This window comes from Sus scrofa, chromosome 18 (genome assembly GCF_000003025.6).
Source record: "Sus scrofa isolate TJ Tabasco breed Duroc chromosome 18, Sscrofa11.1, whole genome shotgun sequence".
In the NCBI taxonomy this organism is placed as follows: Eukaryota; Metazoa; Chordata; class Mammalia; order Artiodactyla; family Suidae; genus Sus; species Sus scrofa.
Genome location: NC_010460.4, coordinates 25,868,911 through 25,891,036, shown reverse-complemented (window position 1 = coordinate 25,891,036; position 22,126 = coordinate 25,868,911). Strand labels below are relative to the sequence as shown.

Sequence of the window (22,126 nt, the reverse complement as noted above, 5' to 3'; positions counted from 1 at the left end):
GAAAGCTTTATCCCTAGTGTGGATTTGGAACATCAAGGGAGAGAACGGTTTAGAATTTTTCTGAGGCGAAACACAAAGTTTTCATCATCAGCTCTTACAGGATAAGGAGCCAGAGGCGTAACAAGCCACAACCCATGACTAGACTCTTGGAGGAAGAAACTAGATTTAATTAGATTTTGTGACCATGTTATATAATGCGTTGAAAATCTCAAGTTCTGGTATCTCTGATATCTTTTAACGTGAATTCTGAAAATTAAAATATTCAGTCCATTAAACATCTACTAAGTATCTACTATAATCAGTGTTAGAGAGACACAGTGTGAATGTTTGTTGTCCTTTAAAGGGAAGCCACGAATAAAATTAATTAACTGTGAGTGCTACATTACCATTCTGTAGATCCAGCTTATTTAGAATACAGTTAAGGGAACTGGTTAATGCAGCTTGATTCAGGAATGGCTAATTTATATCCAAACAATCTTGTGATCGAATTAAGCATATAACCTAATTTATTATTAATAAGTTAGTAGTATATTCATGAATGTAAACCATTTACTAATTGTGGTGAAGGAAGGATACAAAGGAAGGAAAACTTTGTTATGCCATGAGAATCATATAGTTGTGAAGACAAGGGTATACAAATGCAACAGTGAAGACACGAAATAGCCTCATGTTATATTATAAAGCAGCATTATGTGTTATTTAACAATCACACATATTCATATTTCAACACTGAACAAATAGACAAAATATATATATACTCTGTCTGATGATGATCAACATTATGGAGAAAAATAAAGTAGGGGTAAACTTGTCATTCCTTGAGAATAAACAGCATTTATAGGAATGATGCTATATCCGGATTGAATTACCAATCCAGTAGACTTTATCAATGAGGAGGTCATTGGAGAGCCAGGAAACGATTGTTTGCTTTCCATGGCAGCCTGCCTATGAGAAACGAAATAGTCTAAAGGCAGCCTCACTCCTTAGGGCAGATGCTTGATTAAAACAAAAACAAGAACAAAACCCTTTAAAAATAGCTCTTACTTTTAACACTGAGATGTTAGGTGGTTCCAGAAAAGAGAGAAGGGTAAAAACTACAGTCAGTGCCACATTATGTCTGAATGAATAAATCTGGACCCTGATAGCTCCTTCTAAAATAGCCTGTAGAGTTTTCATGGCTTTCCAAGCCAGTGCTATGGAGGCATGATAATGAGCAATTATATCAGCAATTTTGTTCCACAGTTTATGGGGACAACCCTGCAGATTTTTCTTGTTTTTGTAATTTTGAGACGGAGAAGGGAACATCCACGTCCTGTTTTCCTAGAACTATGCCCTGCGACCTCTCTACTTAAGGGCTTGGATTGCCTGATTTGGGAGCTAGTCCTGCGCTGGTTTCTTTGTGACAGGGAAAGAAACCCTTTTAATCATCCAGAAACCTGAGAAACTTTGAGAGATTTCTTTTCAAAAGCAGGTAGAGGCCAAGTCAATATTTATAGTTCCTCAGTATGTGTGCAGCTGAGAACTACCTTCTTTTACACATGAAATTTCTCTTACTTCAGTTACCAGTGGTATCACTAGTAATGTTTTAGGGTGCTCTTGCTGGATAAAGGTCTAGGAAGACCTGAGCTATACCTGTTACAGACTTTTTTCCTCCAAGGTCCCAAAGGAAAACAGACATTGGATAGTAGTTGGGAAAAATACCAAAGCTAGATAATTCCTCTTTGTCTCAGATTCCTTTCTTATAAAGTGGGTATAATAATTGTTTCTCCCTTGAAAGACTCTTCAAAAATGTTTTTTTGGTTCTATGAAAGCAAGCATAAAATGAGGGATATCTTATTGTACTGTCATCCAACCTTGTTAGGAAAATTATACAAACACACACACACAAATGCAATGCTTGCCGCTCACAAAAAGACAAATATTGTCTGATGACACCACTTATATGAGGTACCCAGAGCAGTCAAATTCACAGATGGAAGGCTGGGGGAGGGGAAGCATGAGGGCTTAGGGTTTAATGGGGACAGAGCTGCAGTTTGGGAAGATGAAAAGATTTCTGGAGATAGATGGTGGTGATGGCAGCACAACAGCGTGAATGCAAATGTCCAGTTACTGCCACTAAACAGTACACTGAAGAATGGTTAAAATGGTAAATTTTGTGTTATGTATATTTTGCCACGATAAAAATTTGGGAAAAATAAAAAAAATTTTTTTTCTATTCCATAGTACTATTGGAAATTCTGCATAAGTTGATACATATAAGACATCAAAAGCTAAGTGTGTCTGTTGCCTGCCCTTTTTTTTGAAGGGATAATGATGTAATGATCACAGACATGGCCTCTAGAGCTGGACTTCCTGTATTCAAATTCTCTTCCTGCCAAAAACTAGATGGCTGGTCTTGGTTCAGTTATTTCATTTTTCTGTGCTTAAAAAAAATCATATTTAACAGGGTATTTTGTGGAGTAAATTAGTAATGCAAATTCTTGGAACGGTACCTGACATACTATTAAGTGCTCTGGAACTATCTGCTGTTGACGTCATTACTACTACTGCTTCTTCTCTTCCTTATTTGTTAATGTGACTTTGGCACCCAAATCCTATTGCAGTATTCTAAAGCGCCATGCTGAATCACTTAAAGGTCTCCTGTCCCTATTCCAGGAATACCTAAGAAGTCATTATCCAAATTGGCCAGGATCTACTTTGCCTGTTTTTTCCCCAATCAAAATCTGACTTCGGCTATTACATTCTAATGTCAACCTTCAGAGGGCAGAAGAAACACATCAAGTTAAACCAACACCAAAAGTATTTGCCTCAATGCCTAGAAAGAGCCTACCCTGGGCCCCTTATAACTGTGACGACAGCTGAGACAGACTGAGTATGGAAATGGTCCAGAGAGAGAGTGTGAACAAGAAAGAAATGAAGGCAGGCCCACCTACGAGTGGGAACTTCAGCAACCCAGCTGAAAAGACATAAGCGAAAAAGATGGCTATAGGCCAATCTCGATTTTTTTTTTCCCCTCCAAGTTCCTTAGAGAAAAAAAATGATACCAAGAGGCCATACTTCAGTCCTTGCCCACTTTTTAGCATGGCCAATAAAATGTCTTTGGAGTTGCAGTCCTTACTCAACCTTGCAGAAAAGTGTGGCTGAAGATGGAGACAAAGCATCAAGACCAACTGACCAAATATCAACTTACCTACAGTCATCTCAACAAAATCAGTTTACTGAATGAACAAGCCTAATTCATTAAAAGCTAAATGAACAGGGCATGGAACACTGACACACCAGTGTTTTACACCAGTCAGGACTGTTCACTGCTACTAAAGCCAGAGCCCAGGTAGAATTGGGACCAGACAAGACCATTCCGGTAAACTGCAGAAAATGTGTGGACACAGGCCTCAGCTGTCAGTGGCTGCCTTAGATGATAAGGACTCCAAACCTCCAAGGTTTCAAATCAAAGCTGAAATCTGGATTTTTATGTGCATTTTGCTGAGGCTGGACTTTTGGCAAATACTTACATTAAAAATAAAAGCAAAACAAACACCGTGCGAGCCCCATGCACCCCTGGGCGGGCGTGACTGCCCTTGCATGCCTGCAGTCTGCAGTCTCTGCAGTTGATCCTGGGCACTGTCCACTGAACGTGCATGCTTTTAGCTTGTTGAGCGTGGCCCCCAAAGCTTCACAGTATGTAAGAATTTGTAATCTTGTTGAGGCACAAATTTGTATCCCCAGTGCTCCAAGGTTGACCTCTGAATGATTTATGTCACTAATGAGTGTGCTTTGCTCTCTGCCCAGTTTCTAGATCTCAATATGGCTTTGGGGATTTTTTTAAGCCAAGCTTGAATACAGAGCAGCACTCACAAAACAAATAAAGGCTTTCCTTTGAAAAAGGGCTCTGGGAATCAGGAAAGGAAGTCGACGTCTAGGTAGAAATGAAGAGAAAGTGAAAATGTCTACTTTAACTAGAAAATTTAACTAGGAAATTGAGATTTGAAAGTTTGATGTAGAATTCAGCGAGGGTAACAATAGGAATTTTGAGTGGAAAAAAATCAGCATTTTTTTCAGACCATGTTAGCAAGAATTAGGCACACAGGAGATGAAGCAATCACTTAAAATTTTTGACTGTACTTTACTTCATTTTAAGAGAAATTTATGTACTATAAGGTATTTTTGAAATATTAATTTTAAATTTAAAATATTAATTAAATATTTTTGAGGGATAAGTCATTACCCTTATGAATGTCAAGAAACTGTGATGCTTTCTAAGTTATCTTTTTAATGTTTAGATCCCTTACAGATTACTAAAGGCAGTGACTGCTTTTTTTTTTTTTTTTTTTTTGCTATTTACTTTCATTTTTAGTACAGTGTTTTTGCCCAGAGGAGGCTCTTAGTAAATTGAATGCTTCGAATTATCTAAACGTGTCTCTATTTAAAACTGAAAAAATAAATAAATAAACGTGTCTCCAGTTTCCAAGATTTATGGCTTGAATATATATTTTTTCCGTGTCAACTCTAGAAATTGTGTATGTGTCGTGGGTAGCAAAGGAGGTGGGGCATGCTTCAGACTTAGAGGAATATAAAACATACTCTGTGTTTAACACCCAAACAATGCAGTCCACAATTTGAAATCCCTCACCCTTTCTCTGCATATTCTTATCTTAAAATATTTTGTTGCGTGTATTTTGGCAGGAAGTTTCTTCTAGGGTTTTAGTATTTCCTGGACTGGAAGTAATATTGAATGGAAACAGTCTCTATTTTCCTTTTTAAACATATCAAAAGGTTTTGGCTGAAGACGCCAGGTGCACATTTAAAGTATTTGAATTATTGTGGAGTATAGGGTTTTGGCTACAGGAATCTGTAGTTTCCTTCAAAGTCAGGAAGGACAGCATAGGGACAGCATGGGACAACTTGACACCTAAGTCCTGATGGATGTTGCCTGGATGAGATTTTTTTTCCCACCCCCAAATTGTCAGCATCATTCCTCCGTATTCCTTTGAACTGTTGTGCTATCTATCTTCCAGCGTCTTGGGATAGACCGAGTACATGGAGAAGCTCTAAGATGAGAGCTTAGATGTTAATTGAGTTCAGTTGTCTGGATCCTTTCTTTTGGCAGGGAGGTTTCCCTTCTAGCAGCAGGACGACCGCAGAGGGACCAGTGGCTTGAACAGCACTGGGCTTGTCAAATGGAAAAGGACTTGGATTAGTGGAGCGAGCAATTTCATTCCCAATTGTCAGAGATCACTCTGCCTCGTCAGCTTTTTTCCCCTATGTAGCTCTTCTTTGAAAGCGTTATGCTCTTCAGTGAGAAATTCTAGGAAATTTTTAAAAGGCAGAATTTGGAGACATTGGTTATTTTCTAGCTTTTTAGAAGCCACTAAGGCTTGATGCAGGAGATGACATGTGAGGTCTGGCATAAATAGTTACTCGAAGGAATTTTTATCTTAGGATTGATCAAAGAAAGATGCTATGTGTACAGAAACTGCTTAATTTTTTAAACTGGAGTTTCATCCAGAATGGGGAAGGTTTCCCAAGTAGTACCAATTTTGAAATACATTACTTAGTGTACTTTTTCTGGGTTTCTTGGTTGGTTTGGTTTTTATTGAGATACTGATTTCAATATTGTCTCTGAAGTAATGTGTTTAGTATCCTATCATTGGCTAGTTAGTCATTCATTCATTTAACAAATATTTCTAAAGCGCCAATTATATGCAAGGCATGATGAGAGAAATTTATTTAAATAAATAAAAAATAAGGGACGATAAACCCATATATCCATATACATGTTAATTTTTAAATGTTCGAGTATTATGCAAGAATGTATTCTTCTGGGATTATTTTGGCAAGTAGCTGTTATTTATTGGCAGAGAACTTTGTTCTTGGTGAAATAGCTGAAATATCATTTGCTTTAATACATGTTATGCTCTGTATCTTAAACTCAGCTCTGCTCTGTATAGCTAGAAAACAAATTCTTTTTTAGACAAAGCCTATCTTAAATTTTTCTTTGAATTTTATTTTCTACCTTTCACACCCTTTTTTTGTAGGAAATCTTATAAATATATTTTTAAAATATTGAAAAAATATTAAAAAGGATATTTTTGATTTTTATAAGTAATGGTAATGCAGAGACCCACAACAAAATATTTGGTGTTTTGACTTTTTATCATTAGTTGATTTTACAGCTTTCTCTCAACTCTTAAAAGACTTTGTAATCTTTCCTCTCAATATCCAGTTCAGACTTTATAAAAATTAGTGACTTGAACTATTCTAGTTTTAGTGTTTTAAAGGAATTTTATGACACAACTCCAGATAATTGATTTTTCCCCAGGATGCAATATTAAAATGTTAGTTCTGCTTGATTAGAAAAGTTGAATTTTAGTTACATCAAATATTGACTTTTGGAGTTCCCGTCATGGCTCAGTGGTTAACGAATCTAACTAGGAACCATGAGGTTGCAGGTTCAATCCCTGGCCTTGTTCAGTGGGTTAATGATCCAGCATTGCCGTGAGCTGTGGTGTGGTTCGCAGACGCGGCTTGGATCCCACGTTGCTGTGGCTCTGGCGTAAGCTGGTGGCCACAGCTCTGATTAGACCTCTAGCCTGGGAACCTCCATATGCTGCGGGTGCAGCTCTAAAAAGACAAAAAAAAAAAAAAAAAGAAAGAAAAGAAAAAATATATATTGACTTTTAATTATATTCAGGATCATTGTTACTTGTGTTTTAGGATTTAAATAATTATATTCTTTAATCCAAAGAAGTAAGTGGTGCCTTTAAAAATCTGACACAAATTTTTTTTTCTTTCTTATTCTCTTTTGCCATTAGGTGGTTTGGACTCTTGGAATCTGCTCATTTGCCTGTCCTCTAGGAAAGCTGGTGGGAAACCCTGCATATCCAAGGAAGACATGTGCCAGTTAGGTTTACATCAAAAGGTAAATATTCTTTTTCAAAATGTGCTCAGATTTTATCAACCCTATGGATATTCCCACTAGTATTTCCTCATCCATAATGTGAAAAAGAAGTCTTAAAAACTGGAGCCATTGAATCTTTGGAGAAAGTTTCAATGGCCAGGCCTTAGACACTTTACCATAAAGTGTTTTGTTTGATAGGATCCCCTTCAACCTCAGCTGCTACCAGTAAGGATCCAGTTTTATCTAATGGACCTGAAAGCTGATCTAGAAATATATAGCTTGTGGAATGTTGCTTACCCTGGCCCCGTGTTCTTTCAAAATAGTAGAAGATTTTGTTTTCTAGACCCTTGTTTTGACTTTCTCAAACTTAAATTGATATCCTAAATTATAACAACATTTATACAGTTTTTTAAATAAACTTTTAAAATTGACATCCAGTATTTACTATTATGTGTAAACTTTAATGCTTTTAGAAAAAATAACTAAAAATTATCAAATGCCTACAATATGCTAGTCGCTGTGCTAGAAATGTGCATATGCCCTATCTTTGGTAACTTTAACAAATCTGTGAGAAAAATGTCAAAACCGATAGCTATCTTTCGGCAGTAAAATAAGACTGTAGTAGCTATCCTGGATATTTGGTATTTCTGCAGTTGACAGCTCTGATCACTCCTTCCTCCTTCTGATTCTTTCTTCCCTGGGCTGTTGGGCTGAGCACATTCTTTTGGTTCTGCTAGTACCTGTTTGGCCATCCTTTCTGAGTTCTTCAGGACCACCTTTACTCTGTCCATTCTTTATTTTTTTTTTCAATGATTTTTATTTTTTCCATTATGGTTGGTTTACAGTGATCTGTTAATTTTCTACTGCACAGCAAAGTGACCCCGTCACACACACATATATGCATTCTTTTTCTCACATTATCCTCCATTACAAGTGACTAGATATAGTTCCCAATGCTATACAGCAGGATCCCATTGCTTATCCATTCCAAATGCAATAGTTTGCATCTTTTGACTCCAGATTCCCAGTCTATCCCACTCCCTCCTCCTTCCCCTTGGCAACCACAAGTCTCTTCTGCAAGTCCATGAGTTTCTTTTCTGTGGAAAGGTTTATTTGTGCCATATATTAAATTCCAGATATAAGTGATATCATATGGTATTTGTCTTTCTCTTTCTGACTTCCTTCACTTAGTATGAGAGTCTCTAGTTCCATCCATGTTGCTGCCGATGGCATTATTTTGTTCTTTTTTTTTTATGGCTGAGTAGTATTTGTCCATTCTTTAAATGCCTCTGTTTCCTAACACCCTTCCCAAAGTTTTAACTACCGTATGTAGTTGATGACTCTCAAATCTAGTCTAAAGTCCAAAGTACTCTCCTAGGCTTCAGGCTCGCATGTAATACTGCCTGCTGTCTATCTCCACTTAGATGTTACCCCGTCACCCAAAACAGCCTGGAGAAAATGAATTCCTTATTTTCCCTGGCAAATTCACTTCTGCGCTTGCATTTAGAAGCCCTGCAGAATTGTTCTGCTGGTCATAAGAATGATTAACTACTCTGTCACTTGCTAAGATGGAAATCTGGCCTTCACCTTTGAGTCCTGCCTCTCCCCTGTCATCTGCATTCAGTCAATCACAAATACTAAGGAATTTAACTTCTAAATTCTCAAATATCTTAACCCACCTTCCATACTTACTGCCTTTATTCTGGTCAGATAGTCACCATATCCAGCCAGGACAATTGCTGAATCCTCCTCGCTGATTTCTCTGAAACAAGTGTTTTGACCCTGAAACCCATCCTGACCACAGTTTTCGGAGGGAAAACTAGAAAATGCTGAATTAACCTGGTTACTCCTGTGCTTAAAAGCTTGCACGGCTTCCCATCCACTGCAGGGTGAAGTCGGCAATATTTGCTGTGTGTATCATTCAAGCTCCCAGCAGGAAACAAATGCCATACTCAAAAGGATTTAACTGAAGAGAAACTAATGAAAAAGCTATTTACAGAGCTTTGGGGAGGATAAGAGAAACAAAAAAAGATTAGAGGTGTCCAGGGACCAGCAACATCATAGGATTTTACCACCCTCTGTCTGAGGAAGTGTTTGTAGAAGGCATGGTATAGCGAAACCTAGTAAGAACCAGAGCCAAGAAAGAGGAGTCTAAGGAGAGGAGCTATAAACAGTGGACTGTAGCCATTGCCAAGTCATAGTGCTGCAGAGAGGAAGCCAGGAAGATAAAACTTACCTTTTTCTACTCCCACCTTCCAACCTCTTGCCAAGGCCTCCTGTTGGGTACCATTCTAAGGGCTTTCATATTTGTTTATATCCATTTTTTACATATAAGGAGACTGAAGCACAGAGAGATTAGGAAGATGCCTTAAGTCCTCTTAGCTAATAAATGATGCACCTCGTATTTAAACTGACTTCAAATTCTGTTTTCTTAACCAAATCACTGTAGAACTTTTCTAAATAAATACTTAGCCACTGCACTTAGAGCCCACTCTAATGAATATTCTTAAAGCACCCACAAATTCTAAATAATACATGTTAGATAACTGTCAACACTGGAGCATGAGTAATTTGAAATTTTATGAACCATGATTTATTTATGTAAACATAAATATTCAAAACAAAAGTTGCTTCATGGAGTTCCCATCATGGCTCAGTGGAAACGAATCCGACTAGGAACCATGAGGCTGTGGGTTCAGTCCATGGCCTTGCTCAGTGGGTTAAGGATCCAGCATTGCCATGAGCTGTGGTGTAGGTCACAGACGCGGCTTGGGTCTGGTGTTGCTGTGGCTCTAGTGTAGGCCGGCAGATGTAGCTCCCTCTGATCAGACCCCTAGCCTGGGAACCTCCATATGCCAGGGGTGTGGCCCTAAAAAGGCAAAAAATAAAATAAAATAAAGGTTGCTTCAAATTTGTCAGGGATATTGGAGGATTGTCGGTGACCTTAGAATGAACAAAGAAAGGGCACCTTCTCAAATTAGGCTTACTAACCACTTCAGAGCTTTGGAATTGAAGAGCTTAAAGAAAATGATCATTAAACCTGTTACAGACGATGAATGGTCTGGAGTCTCTCTAGGGAGGAAGGTAACAGGAATTTAAAACTGTACTGGTCCATGTGATGTTGAAAGTGAACTGAGGTCCACTGTTTGGGGTGAGTGGGGTACTGTCTCACCTCTAACAGACAGGCCCTGGTGTTTTAAGAGCAGAGAGAATCATTTCTAGTTCCGAATGTCTATAGGATTAGCAGTCCCTAAATCTAGGATGCTGTTTTTAGTTCTTAGAGTGCTGAGAACTCCTGAGATGCCTCTTATTTTAGAGCATGCGTGGACGTTTTCGGTTGACTATGATGGAGTGATAATTGTACGTGAGAGACATAGGGGAATGGAAGACATTTTTTCTTTAATTAGTTGGTTCTCTTCTTGCCATGAATTCTCTTCCTAATGGATGATACTGAACAGCTTTAAGAGAAGATCTGACTTTTGGTAAAACCAAAGCTAGGACCATCTGTACAGATCTAATGAAGAAAAAGAGCAGTTCCCTTAGATACAATGTGATGTGTGTGTCACTCATTATCAAGTAAAAATAATCAAAGGCATTTTAACTGGGATTAGCTGACTTTTATATGAGTGAGCAAAGTAGTTGTCCCTGGGTGCTTTCTTACGCTGTGTAAATAGCCCAGATTCAAACATCTGTTCTCTTTAATGAGTTAATAGCGTTCCTGTAGTTTCACAATTTTTTTTTATTTATAAGCACTTTGTGAATGTTTATAATTCATATTATACTTTTACTCTTACTAATGAAATGTCTCAAAATAATGATTTTTTTTTTTTTACTTTTCCTTTGATAAAACAATTTTGATGCAGATTGACACAGAGTAGGATTGCAGAAGGTGCTTTGGAATTGAAGTCTGTTTAAATGCACATTTCCTTTCTCCCAGTTTGATCTCAGAAACATTCCAGAGCTCAAATGTCATTATCGTTTTTTATATTAATTACAGTCATTTTTCAAAGATAGGAAAGGTTTTGTGCCAAGAAAAACAGCAGTCAGTGTAAAACATGCATGCACACACGCACACATGCAAAGTTCAAACCCAGCATAAAATCAGTATACATTAAAAATGACTGTTTGCGTGGTAATGATGTATCAATGTTGATTCATCAGTTGTAACCGATGTACCAATCTGGGGCAGGGGTGTTGATGATGGGGGAGCCTGTGCACTGGGGACAGTGGGTAATTGGGAAGTCTCTATACCTTCCTCTCAATTTTGCAGTGAACCTAAAACTACCTAAAATATTAAACCCTGTTAAAAAATAATTATTGCAATATTAAGCTGGAGAAGCTCCTCATGTAAAAGTCAGCTAATCCCAGTTAAAATGCCTTTGATTATTTTTTACTTGATAATGATGCAAATCATACATTTTATGATGTACATAAAAATAAGAATAAAAAGTGCTAGAATATTGAAGAACATTATTAGGTTTAACAATTAAGAAGTTAAAATATGTGTAATAAAGTTGATTGACCACAGCTGTAGAACGCATAGCCTTGTACGTGCTCACTTCTGTGTGCCAAGTTATTTAGTTTCACTGCTTAGTTTGGTGCTCAGTTCCAGAGTAGAAAGGAGACAGCGTTTCTAGTGTCACATGTCACCATGGTCATGTCATCTTCTTCGACTCTGTGAATTCCAAAGATAGGTTAGGTTTTGGAGGAAAGAGGAGGGGAAGAGGTCATTCATTGGGTGGGGATGGGAACGTGAGAGCGGTTGCTTCCCTTGGCTTGGCTCTGGTTTTTGAAGCAAGCACATTGTTGACCTTGAGTCTGTTCATCTTTCTGACCCAAGGTCTCATGTGAAAAGACATCTCACTGATTTGACACAGTAACTACCCTTCGATCTGAAATCTGTGCAAGCAGTACTCTGTGTTTACAGTATCTACACATACTCTTCTGGCCCATTATTTCGGTTATTGGCTACTCATTTTGCAAGTGCTGTACTCTTCCTTTCCGTTTGTAGAGGTCAGGACAGCCCCGGGCATCTGCAGGGGCAGCACATTTGCTCTGAGCCCTTTAGGAAGTGGGAGAAAGGCATTCCCATTGTGGCTCAGCGGTTAACGAACCCGACTAGGATCCATGAGGATGCCTGTTAGGCTCACTGGGTTAAGGATCCGGCGTTGCCCTGAGCTGTGGGGTAGGTCGCAGATGCGGCGTGGCTGGGGCATAGGCCAGCAGCTGTAACTCCAGTTCAACCCCTAGTTCGGGAACTTCCATATGAAGCAAGTATGGCCTTAAAAAAGCAAAAAAAAAAAAAAAAAAAAGAAGTGAGCTAAGGTTTTAAAAAGGACCTGTGTCAATACATAGCCTTTACCACTCCCCATCTAAGGCTAGTTCTCTTTCTTGGCCTGTCTATTGTTAAAGATTCTATTTAGTCAATAGCAACTGAGTGATTTTTGCCTTAAGTGTGGGAAAATGGTTCAAACTTATTGACATTTAAAATATTTCACAGTCTAATTTAGAAAGGTTCTTTGTGTGTTAACAGTAAGGGTAAACCTCCCAAACCTTTGTAATGGGTTCCTCATACCTTTGCAGTGCTCAGTCCCCTCCCTCCAGCAGTCTGAGAAATTCCGAATTGGAAACTTCAGGACTTTATGAAGCCCTTCTTTTTTTCCTGCCTTTAGACTCTGAACTTTCTCAGTTTTGAATTTGAGAAATGTAGGCACCCCTAAAATCTAAAACGTACTGCGCTTATATCCTTGTCTCCATCCCCAGATTCAAAAGAATGGATTCACCGACTAGGAACCATGAGGTTGCGGGTTCGGTCCCTGCCCTTGCTCAGTGGGTTAATGATCTGGCGTTGCCGTGAGCTGTGGTGTAGGTTGCAGACACGGCTCGGATCCCGCGTTGCTGTGGCTCTGGCGTAGGCCGGTGGCTACAGCTCCGATTCAACCCCTAGCCTGGGAACCTCCATATGCCGCGGGAGCGGCCCAAGAAATAGCAACAACAACAACAGACAAAAAGACAAAAAAAGACAAAAAAAAAAAAAAAAAAAAAAAAAAAAAAAAAAGAATGTGGGTCAAAAGAATGGATTCAGCTGAAGCCTGGGCTTTATCACACATGCTCTGGGCTGAAGTTTACAGTTTGCCGAATAAACAGAGTGAACAAGATTGCAAGGGTTAGAGACCTTTTAATCGATGAACTGTTTCAAAGCACTTGAAATGCATCATTTTTTTAGAAACTGTAACTTATGATGGAGTTACTGAATTGATCAAAGCTTAGGGCAGAAATGGAACTTGGAGACCACAGGCTCTATTTTTTTATTTATTTTTATTTTTAAATTTTTTTAGTTAAAAAAAAAAATTTACCTCCACCCACAGCATGCAGAGGTTCCTAAGTTAGGGATCGAACTCGTGCCACAGCAATGACTTGAGCCACAGCCGTGACAACACTAGATACTTAGCTTGCTGGGCTACCAGCGAACTCTAAAGGCTCTATTTTTTAAATGGAGAAATTGAAAAAGTGAAGTAAAGTGATGTGCTCAAGGTCCCGTGTCAGAAGTGAAACGACAACCCGTGTTTCTGGTTCCCTTTCTTTCCTCCAGCTGCAGCTGAATTATTTTTATCCAGTTAGGCCGGCAGGCTACAGTAAAGAAAATCTAATACATTATTAGTGTAGAGTGAATTATTTAGAACCTAATGAATAATTGCCCGAAAATGAATCTGATTTTGAAGCTAATTACCCTGATCTCTTTCTGTTGTTTTTATCAAAGCATTACCGTATTTGGCATTATTTGGGGGATTTCGCTGAGAATAGCTAGTTAATCTGTAAATTCAGAAGAGAAGGAGAGAAGTAAGATTGTTTGTATCTTTTCTTTATACATTAAAATATATGTTTGAATGTATGACAACATTTATGACACTTTCTAAGAAGAGATTTTTGTTAAAATAGAGTTCTGTGGTGACTGGGTTTTCTATTTGGAAGCAGTAACACCTTTCGGTATGAAGTGAAAACTATAAATGCTAACAGGTTTAGCATGGAATTACCACTAGATGTCTGTGATTCAGATCACTGAGGGCCTTTGGAACTTTGGGGTTTAGTTGACCTTGAGGTATGCTACGTGCTGTTTTTTTGCCAAAGCAAAATTTGCAGCTATCAAGTTAGTTGTGTTGTTCTATTTGCCGTTATGACACACATTAGTCTCTCTTTTTTTCCCCTAGCAAATATTGTGACTTTGAAATACATCAGAGTTTTAAAAAAAAGTACTCCCAAATATTTTGCAGATTTCTAAGGGCAAGTTTTTCTTTTATGTTGTCAAATAAACCGCTTTATTACTTTGGATTTGAACGTTGACCTGCAGAGATTTGAAGGTAAGGGGTCAATGGTGTCGAGGCTGCTTCACATCTGTAGCCTGTGGGCTGTTGTTTTGTTTTGTTTTGCTTTAGCCTGTATGAATGCCTAACTCACTAGAATCTTTTTCAATCCTTTCAGGTAAACATAGTACCAGAAATACAGCATCAGCTTTGCAGAAAAGAAGGATTATGTCAAATAATTAGAAGATTTCCAGGTAGGTGGTCTTTCTTTTACTCCTTTATGGTAAATCTGTGAGATATGTATGCTTCCTCAGCAGACACCAGCAAAGGAGATCTCAGATCAGCATGCTTAGCTCTTTTGTTTATCAGTTCCATGATCACAAATCTTCTAGAATCTAGGTTTTGTCAATGGGAAGACCTTGATGAAAAGAAATAACATGTAACATTGATAGGCTTTTTTTTTTTTTTTTTTAGTTTTTGCCTTCTAACTTTCTAGACAACTATTCCTTTTCTTCCCGGGTATTTGTCATCAAAATAATTGCTGCTTTGTTTTATCAGCAATTATTATAGGATGTCTCAATTATATAACCTGAGGTTTGTTTGTTTTTTTTTTTAAATGTGTTTCTTTATAATTAACTGATTCCAATCTTAACAAATTGGTTTCTTTTTTTCTGAAATTTTCTGTTTCTCTCGACAACTTTAGAAATTTGGGACAAAAATTACCATCTCGCTTCCTCGGAGATTCCCAGAGGGGAAAGAAAACATCAGATGGCATATGAGTTCATATGATTGCATAGACGAAATTATAGCCTACTATAAAACCCATCAGTGAAAGGGTTCCTCAGATTTCTAGTTTAAAACCCACTCAATGTTTAACAGCTTATGCCCCTAGAAAGTATTTCACTACATAATTAAAATATAGACCCACATAATTTTAATTATGTTTTTTTAAAAATTAGTTTCTGTCTGAGTTGAATAAGACAATTTATATTTTAACCCATCTGCTTTTCCATGGAGTTTCTGCTTCTGGTCCAAATAGTAACCCCATTGGCATGTCCTTTTATAAAGAGTACAGTCTTCTACTGTCATTTACCAAGGGTCAAAGTAAAATAAACCTAAACCAGCAATTAAACTTTCAATTTAAGATACTTGTTTAAAATAAATAATAGCTATATAAATTTCATCCTGCACTTACTGTTCTACATGACAGTCCTAACACCATAATCCCTTTGGTTTGTTTTAGTAAACTTTAGCGGCATAGTTTCTTTATTTTTTGTGAATAGTAATGTTTTTGTGAGAAGCAGGTAAAATAATTATTTCCATCAATACATCATTAATAAGTGTCTTGAAATCCTTAAGATAAGGCAATTGGAGAAATACTGGTTTACATTTTGAGCAGAGCCGGCATATAGTTAAAGTGTGTTTTTCTTTGTTGCTGTTTACGTTTCAAAATTGTGGACTCAGACCGTTGTTTTTTAGCGTTAGAGTTAAGAGAATAGAAGGGTAAGAATGAAAGCCTGTTTATAGCCAGAATGGATTACCAGTTTTAAAAAATACCCCAAACAACTCTTACCTAAGTTTATATTTGGCTTCCGTAAAATTAAAAAGTTTTTTTCTGTTTCCTTTAAACACCTTTTATCCTCAAACATTTATAAGTTCTAGATATAAGGTAATCCTTGCCCTGCTCTGTCTAGTTTAACTTCCTTTTTTTCCTCTGTGACTAACAAGATAGTTTCACAGAATATACAGCTTTTTAAATGGAATTATTTCTCCTGTAATGTTATCTTTCTGTAGCTGAAGATAATTTTCTTAGATGTATAGCTTTAAAGGAATATGTCTACAGCATTGTTTTCTGAAATAAGCTCTATAAACAATAACTTGTGTTGTAGACTTTTGCTATGAATATACAGTATGTATATAAACTCAGTATTCACAAGATTAAAAACATGTCATTTGTTGTAAATACTGAATATTTAATATTGAGTACTGATTAGAAGACATCATACCAGTACCTAAATATAATTTAAAAGGTAAAGTACTGTTGGAATTCCCTGGTGGCTTAATGGTTAAGGATCTGGTATCGTCATTGCTGTGGCTCCGGTCACTGCTGTGGCATGTGGGTTCGATCCCTGGCCCAGGAACTTCCACATGCTTTGGGCATGGCCAAAAAAAGGGAAAGTACTATTTAAAAAGATAAGATAGTAAAATTAAACATAACATCATATACTTTAGCCATTTTATTTAAAGCTGAAGTGGCCCATGCTGTTTTGAGCTGTGTTTCATTTAGAGATAGGCAAAACACAGATTTCTGAAACCAGAGATTTTTAACACCACCGCCTGTTAGCTGTGTGACTTAAGTTCAGGGTGTTGTTGATTTTTGTTTCTTTAGACTATAAATTGAGGATAGTGAGATCCATTTAATTTTGGAAATAAAGTCTGTTCTACAGGTATGTATTATGTGTGTATAATTTAATTTGAAAAGCATATTATTGTACATTACACCAATACATAGTGCTCAAAAAATGGTAACTGGATCATCCTAGATTTGAAAAGTCAGGCAACAGGCCTTTCAATATTTTCTCTCTTGATTATTACTACAATTTTATGATTTTACAATTTTATGTCAACGGTCTGCAATTTCACCTACTTCCAAGCTCACAATTAAGGCTGCCATGGTTTTACAGGAGCTGGTAGATGACATGAGACTCCAGGGTCAAAGACAAACGACTTTATTATTCAGAGCAATAGCAGCAGACAGATTATCAGCATTTGCACTGGTTCACTGGATCCCAGGGCATTGTGCAGAGGGCTAGGTAACACTTAGATACTTAGTAGTTTGCATTTCAAGAGAGAAACTCTGAGCTTTGGGAGTTTGAATGTTTGCAGTGGGCAGTGAGCACGTCTGCCCTTTGCCCCAGAGAGAGACATTATTTTTGTTATACTGGACAAAATTTTCTCTTTGCTCTGGAGTGAGACACCATCTCTATCTTTCAAGGCTATCTTTAAAAAAATAGTTCAAAACAGATTGTCAGTGCCTCTGCTTGCAAGCGGTGCAAAAATGTGAAGGATGCACAGAGAAGTGTCTTCCCAGTTGCTGCAGAGAATACCTGACAAATTCTGGTTCAGGAGCTTGATCAATGTATAATTCGGAGCAAGATTTAAAGCCTGGTTGTGCTTCAATTTTTCCCTCCATAAAAATACATTTGACAATGATTTATAACGCTGACATTCCATGATTCCATCATGCCTTTTTCCCATACAGACCTGCTGTCCCAGGCTTTATCTTGAGCAGGAGGGCGAGAAGGGGACTCTAAGAAAGGAGAGACGATCATCCTGGGCAATTAGATGGGACTCTGCAAGGGTGGCAGGACAGACAGAATTTGGACCAGATGCAGAGGAGCGTTTGAGGACGTCTTGTAATGCTGACACAGGCTGTTCCGTACAATATCCACACAGTATACCTGCCGTCAGACTTGTGAGTCACGTGGAAAGGCACAAATCCATGGAATTTCTCCTGGCTAGCACAAAGGTTTTTTTATCTTGCCATTTAATGCTTTGCTTTTTTGGGGAAAATTTTTCATAATTTTTTCATTGGCCTAAACGTTTTGCTAATGTTTTTTTTTTTCATATTTGAACTATAAGTACAAAACAAAATATCAGGGAACTGTTTTACTTGGATCATGAGTTGTTGTTTTTATTCTCTTTTATGCCATCCAAGAAGCCCTAGTTAGGAGTGTGCCAAAATCGTGGCTATTACTCATTCTTTCCAGTAGTTTTATCTTAGTTCTGAGCACTGGGTTTCAAGTGAAGTTTGAAATGTACCCAGATTTGTACTGAAAGGTAGCATTTTGAACATTTTAGGACCTATGGCCTCATCTTTTTATTTTTATTTATTTATTTATTATTATTATTTTTTTAAGGCCACACCCGTGGCATATGGAGGTTCTGAGGCTAGGGGTTGCATCTTTTTAATAACATGTGAGTACATAAAGAAGAAGGAAAATGATAAATAAAATTTAGACTTTTCGTTGTCTAAACAAGACTATACTTTTAAAAATAATAGATAACATAAAACACAAAATATATCTTTAAGGTAATGTGAATTGAGCTCATTTTTAAATATTGACCAATACTGATTATTTATCCCACATGGAACTGATGGTTGTGTTTAATATTTCAGGTCTAAAAATTCCTGTTTGTCATATGAATCTGTAAAATACTGTTAAGGAATCAGGTAGCCAAGCTTAAATTTAAACAAAGCAACCTAGTAATCATCAATGCTTAATACCATCTGAGGATTTTTATTGACTTCATTTTTTCCTCTCCTCTGCTGTAAGGAACGTTCTGTTTCAAATAACAGTGTGAGAAATGAGATACCCAGTATTGGAGGAAATTGGGAACTTATCTCTCTGTGGCAATCAGGCAAACTTTCAGGGATGGCCAGAGTTTGCTTATTCTCTGTGCGTTCAGATGCCGGCACCCCCTTACATGTCCTCTCAATGCCCCTTCGTGCCTCTGTCTTTCCCAAAACTGCCACCTCAGTCCCACACTTGATCATATCCTTTGTGCAAAACATTCTTTCCCTAAGTAAAAATCTCATCTCTTTGGTATGGCTGACTTTAGCTAGGTGAGAGCAGAAAGTAAGCTGATGGAACTAATGCAGACCAAATTACATCCTCACCCCAGTCATAAGCCTCTTAGATGTATTTGCATTTTTATAAAAAGCAGTTTACAATCCCAGTGAATTTCTAATTGATAGAATTTCTGGAAGTGCATTCCAATTCCCATTCAGTTCATCAGCAAGCTGTGCCTCCCACAGCGTTTTTCTCCATCTCTACCAGGACCAGTCTTGTCCAAGTCCACGTGACCTCATACCCGTCCCACTTCTTTCCTTACCCTTGAATAATCCAGTCCGTTATGGAGACGGTGGCCAGAGTGATCTTTTCCTCCGTCCCTTACATCTGAAACAGAAATACAACTCATTGATGAGCCTGCTCACAGCAGTCTGTCTCAGGACTAAACAGTGAGGCCCAGGTAACCAGCTCTCCGATGCTCTGACTTGAGCGAGGGATAGATTTTATCCAGACCAAAAGCCACTCCCCTAAATGTTTCCAAGGGCCTGGAGTGTGACAACAAACATTCATAGCAATTTCAGAAGCTCGAAAGGCCAAAGAGCCTGCACATTTTCAGTATTTGGCTTGCATCAAATTTATAGACTCATTAACATAAGCCACGTGGGCTCCAAGAAGAGAAGAGTTGAAGACACAGGAAGGTACAAGGCAGAACCATGTGGCATCACCCAAATATACCTCGGCCCCTCGGCTAAGTGGCCGTATTGGAAACTTAATGTTCCTTCACCCTTCTCATCCCTGTAAAATTCAGTTACCACTAAGATTCAGATCCCATCTGGTGGCCTGGTCCTTCTTCTCCCACCTCCTTATCCTGTACTTCTCTGGGGTCCTTCCTCTTAGCACGTCTTTGCATTTCTCTAAAACCCTGGGTAACTCCAGCTTCCATTTTCCTCATAACTTTTGATCGCTAAGGACAGTAAAGCGGGGTGGTCTACTAAAACCTTAATCTCTGGAGTTGGGGGAGATTGTCAGCACCCCTTTGCTACTCCTTACTCTCATCTACCAACATCCTGGTCACTCAAAATATATTCAATGTGATTATCATCACCTGGCTTAGCTGCTTCCTTTCCACTACAGACCCGCCAGGGTTTTTGTCGATTTTGGCGTCCATGTGGAGGACAGGTTCACCATCCTTCCCTCTGAGCGCTTTGATCTCATCAAGTCCTTGACCTTCATTTCTCTTCAGTTTCAGGCTCCTACTTGCTCCGTAACTTGCATCACAGATGGCTGCTCTGTTTTTGAGAGTTTAAACTCAATTGCTGCTTTATAATCCCAGTCTTTCTGGCTTTTTCATGCCTTCTGTGCCTCTGAGCCTGGAACCTGAGATGACATTTTCGGTACTCTTATTTCTGTCCCTTTTTCCAAGTCTCTCAGGCATTTTTGATCACAAATTTCTTTTCTACCAAGCATGGACCGCTTAGTCTGCCACTCACAGTATTTCCCCACAAGCATCTGTATTTTTTTCCACACCAGCCCTCAAGCACCAATTAGGAAGAGTCCTACAATCTGACTTCTCTGCTCCTACACAACAAACATTGGAGAAAATCCCCCAAGTTCTCAGTTCTCTTTTCCGAGGATGTCTTCCTCACTTGCTAAAATGGAAAAAATCATACTACTCCTGCAATTGTCAGCTCAACCACCACCACCAACACAACTGGCTGGTGGCCCCCGGAAGCAGCCCCTTCTAACGTCCCTCTAATATACTTATGAAAACACACAAAAAAATTAAGAATTACTCCTAGCACTTACAATAGAGAAAAATCTGGGTGGGATTTCCATGCATTCTAAGGCTGATGGAAGTAAATTGTAGTTCCTAATGCTTTGTTCAACTCATAGGTAGAGAGATCCTTTTCTTCATGAACAGAATGTATTTCCAAAAAAAAAAAAAAAAAGCAAAAAGCCAGCTGAACATGCTGATGGTTTGGATGTGGTTCCTAAGAAAATACCTCCTACCGTTTTAGCCAGCCGTCGATTGGAGTAAACAAGCAATACGTTTAAACCTGACATTCACCTGTAGGTCTCAGAAAAGTCAAGTGGTGAGAAAAGCACACATGCCTCTAAGTCAAGCATATTGTTTTCCAAGTGAGGAAAGTATGAAGAAGAAAATAAATAGTCTGAATTTACCAACCCAGAGATAATTACTAGAAACCTTTTTGTGTATGTATTTCATGTTGAAAATCTAATCTGTTGTTAACGCAGGAGTGTCTTCCAAGTGAAGCCTACCTGATGTGCTGACATATATTCACACTCTCTTTCCACTTTGTATCTATTGCACTTGTAGAGCATCTGTTGTAGCCAAGGCACAGTGTATTTTAGTCGTATGTGTATGTGTTGGTCTCACCACAACAAGGACTGAGACTTGCTGAGGGCAGGCCCTTATTTTTTACTTCTATTTTTCCTCTTTCTCTCGTCTAATATTTTTAAATGAAGGACTGGAGAGAATGCTAATGGAGGGGCTTAGCATTGTGAAAGGGGAGCCTCCCTGATCATCAGAGGGTTTGTCAATGCTTGGATGGATTTATCCATTTCACCACTACAGGCTCAATATTGAGTTGGTACTATGCGGCAGAGAATGGGGCAGAAGTGGAAGATACGCTCCAAGACATAATTACTCATTTTGAGTAATAAGTCATTTGCATATACGACAGAGCTGGAGAACTGTTATCGTATTATACACACAAGGCAGTAAGATATCAATGAATGACATGTGTAATGCCTATTTCCAGGTGACTACTATTGGAGCCAAGAGGCCAATCCCCTTATTGCTGTCTAAAAAGAACACCGTAACACTGTCTCACACTGCTGGTTATCCTCATTCATGCAGGCTGCAGATGGGCAGGTAGTTCTCATTGGCAGCTTGTATTTTTGTACCGTTTCAACTCCCACATCTTTAAGTATTTTTCACCATTTCTTTCGAGGAGAGGCCAAGGACTGATTGCCAGAAGGACGGAATAGGGAGACAATGGTGAGAGGTGTCTCTCTTTACTTATCTGGAAATATTTTAGGACTTCTTATAGATTAGCTTTCTGGGCAGTTTTCTTCATCTTAATGGTTCTGCATTCAGGACAGAGGAAATAAATTCAGTACTTCTTGCTGACTATTGTGCTTTGGCGTTTTTTTCCTCCGCGGATTCTGTGAAAGAAAGTGAGGGTGTCTGAGATGTAGCCAGGAAACCTAAATCAGAAAGAGAGCATTGATCTCGATTGCAGTGGATGTGAAGTGGATTATTTTTCTTTTTTAAGCCCTTAGAAAAATCCTTAAAACCTTAACTTAAAAAATCTCAAAGGCTATTTAAC

At 38.3% G+C, this 22,126-nt stretch overlaps 1 protein-coding gene across 10 annotated transcripts in view; it reads left to right on the top strand.

Annotated features, from left to right (window-relative positions):
* The window catches only part of CPED1 (cadherin like and PC-esterase domain containing 1), a 282,194-nt gene that overhangs the window by 46,887 nt on the left and 213,181 nt on the right, over window positions 1-22,126 (top strand). For all 10 annotated transcript variants that reach the window (XM_021078989.1, XM_005673220.3, XM_003134738.4 and 7 more), the window contains 2 exons: window positions 6,813-6,919; window positions 14,378-14,453. In XM_021078989.1, coding sequence (XP_020934648.1) covers window positions 6,813-6,919; window positions 14,378-14,453 — 183 coding nt within the window. The remainder of the gene's footprint in view (window positions 1-6,812; window positions 6,920-14,377; window positions 14,454-22,126) is intronic.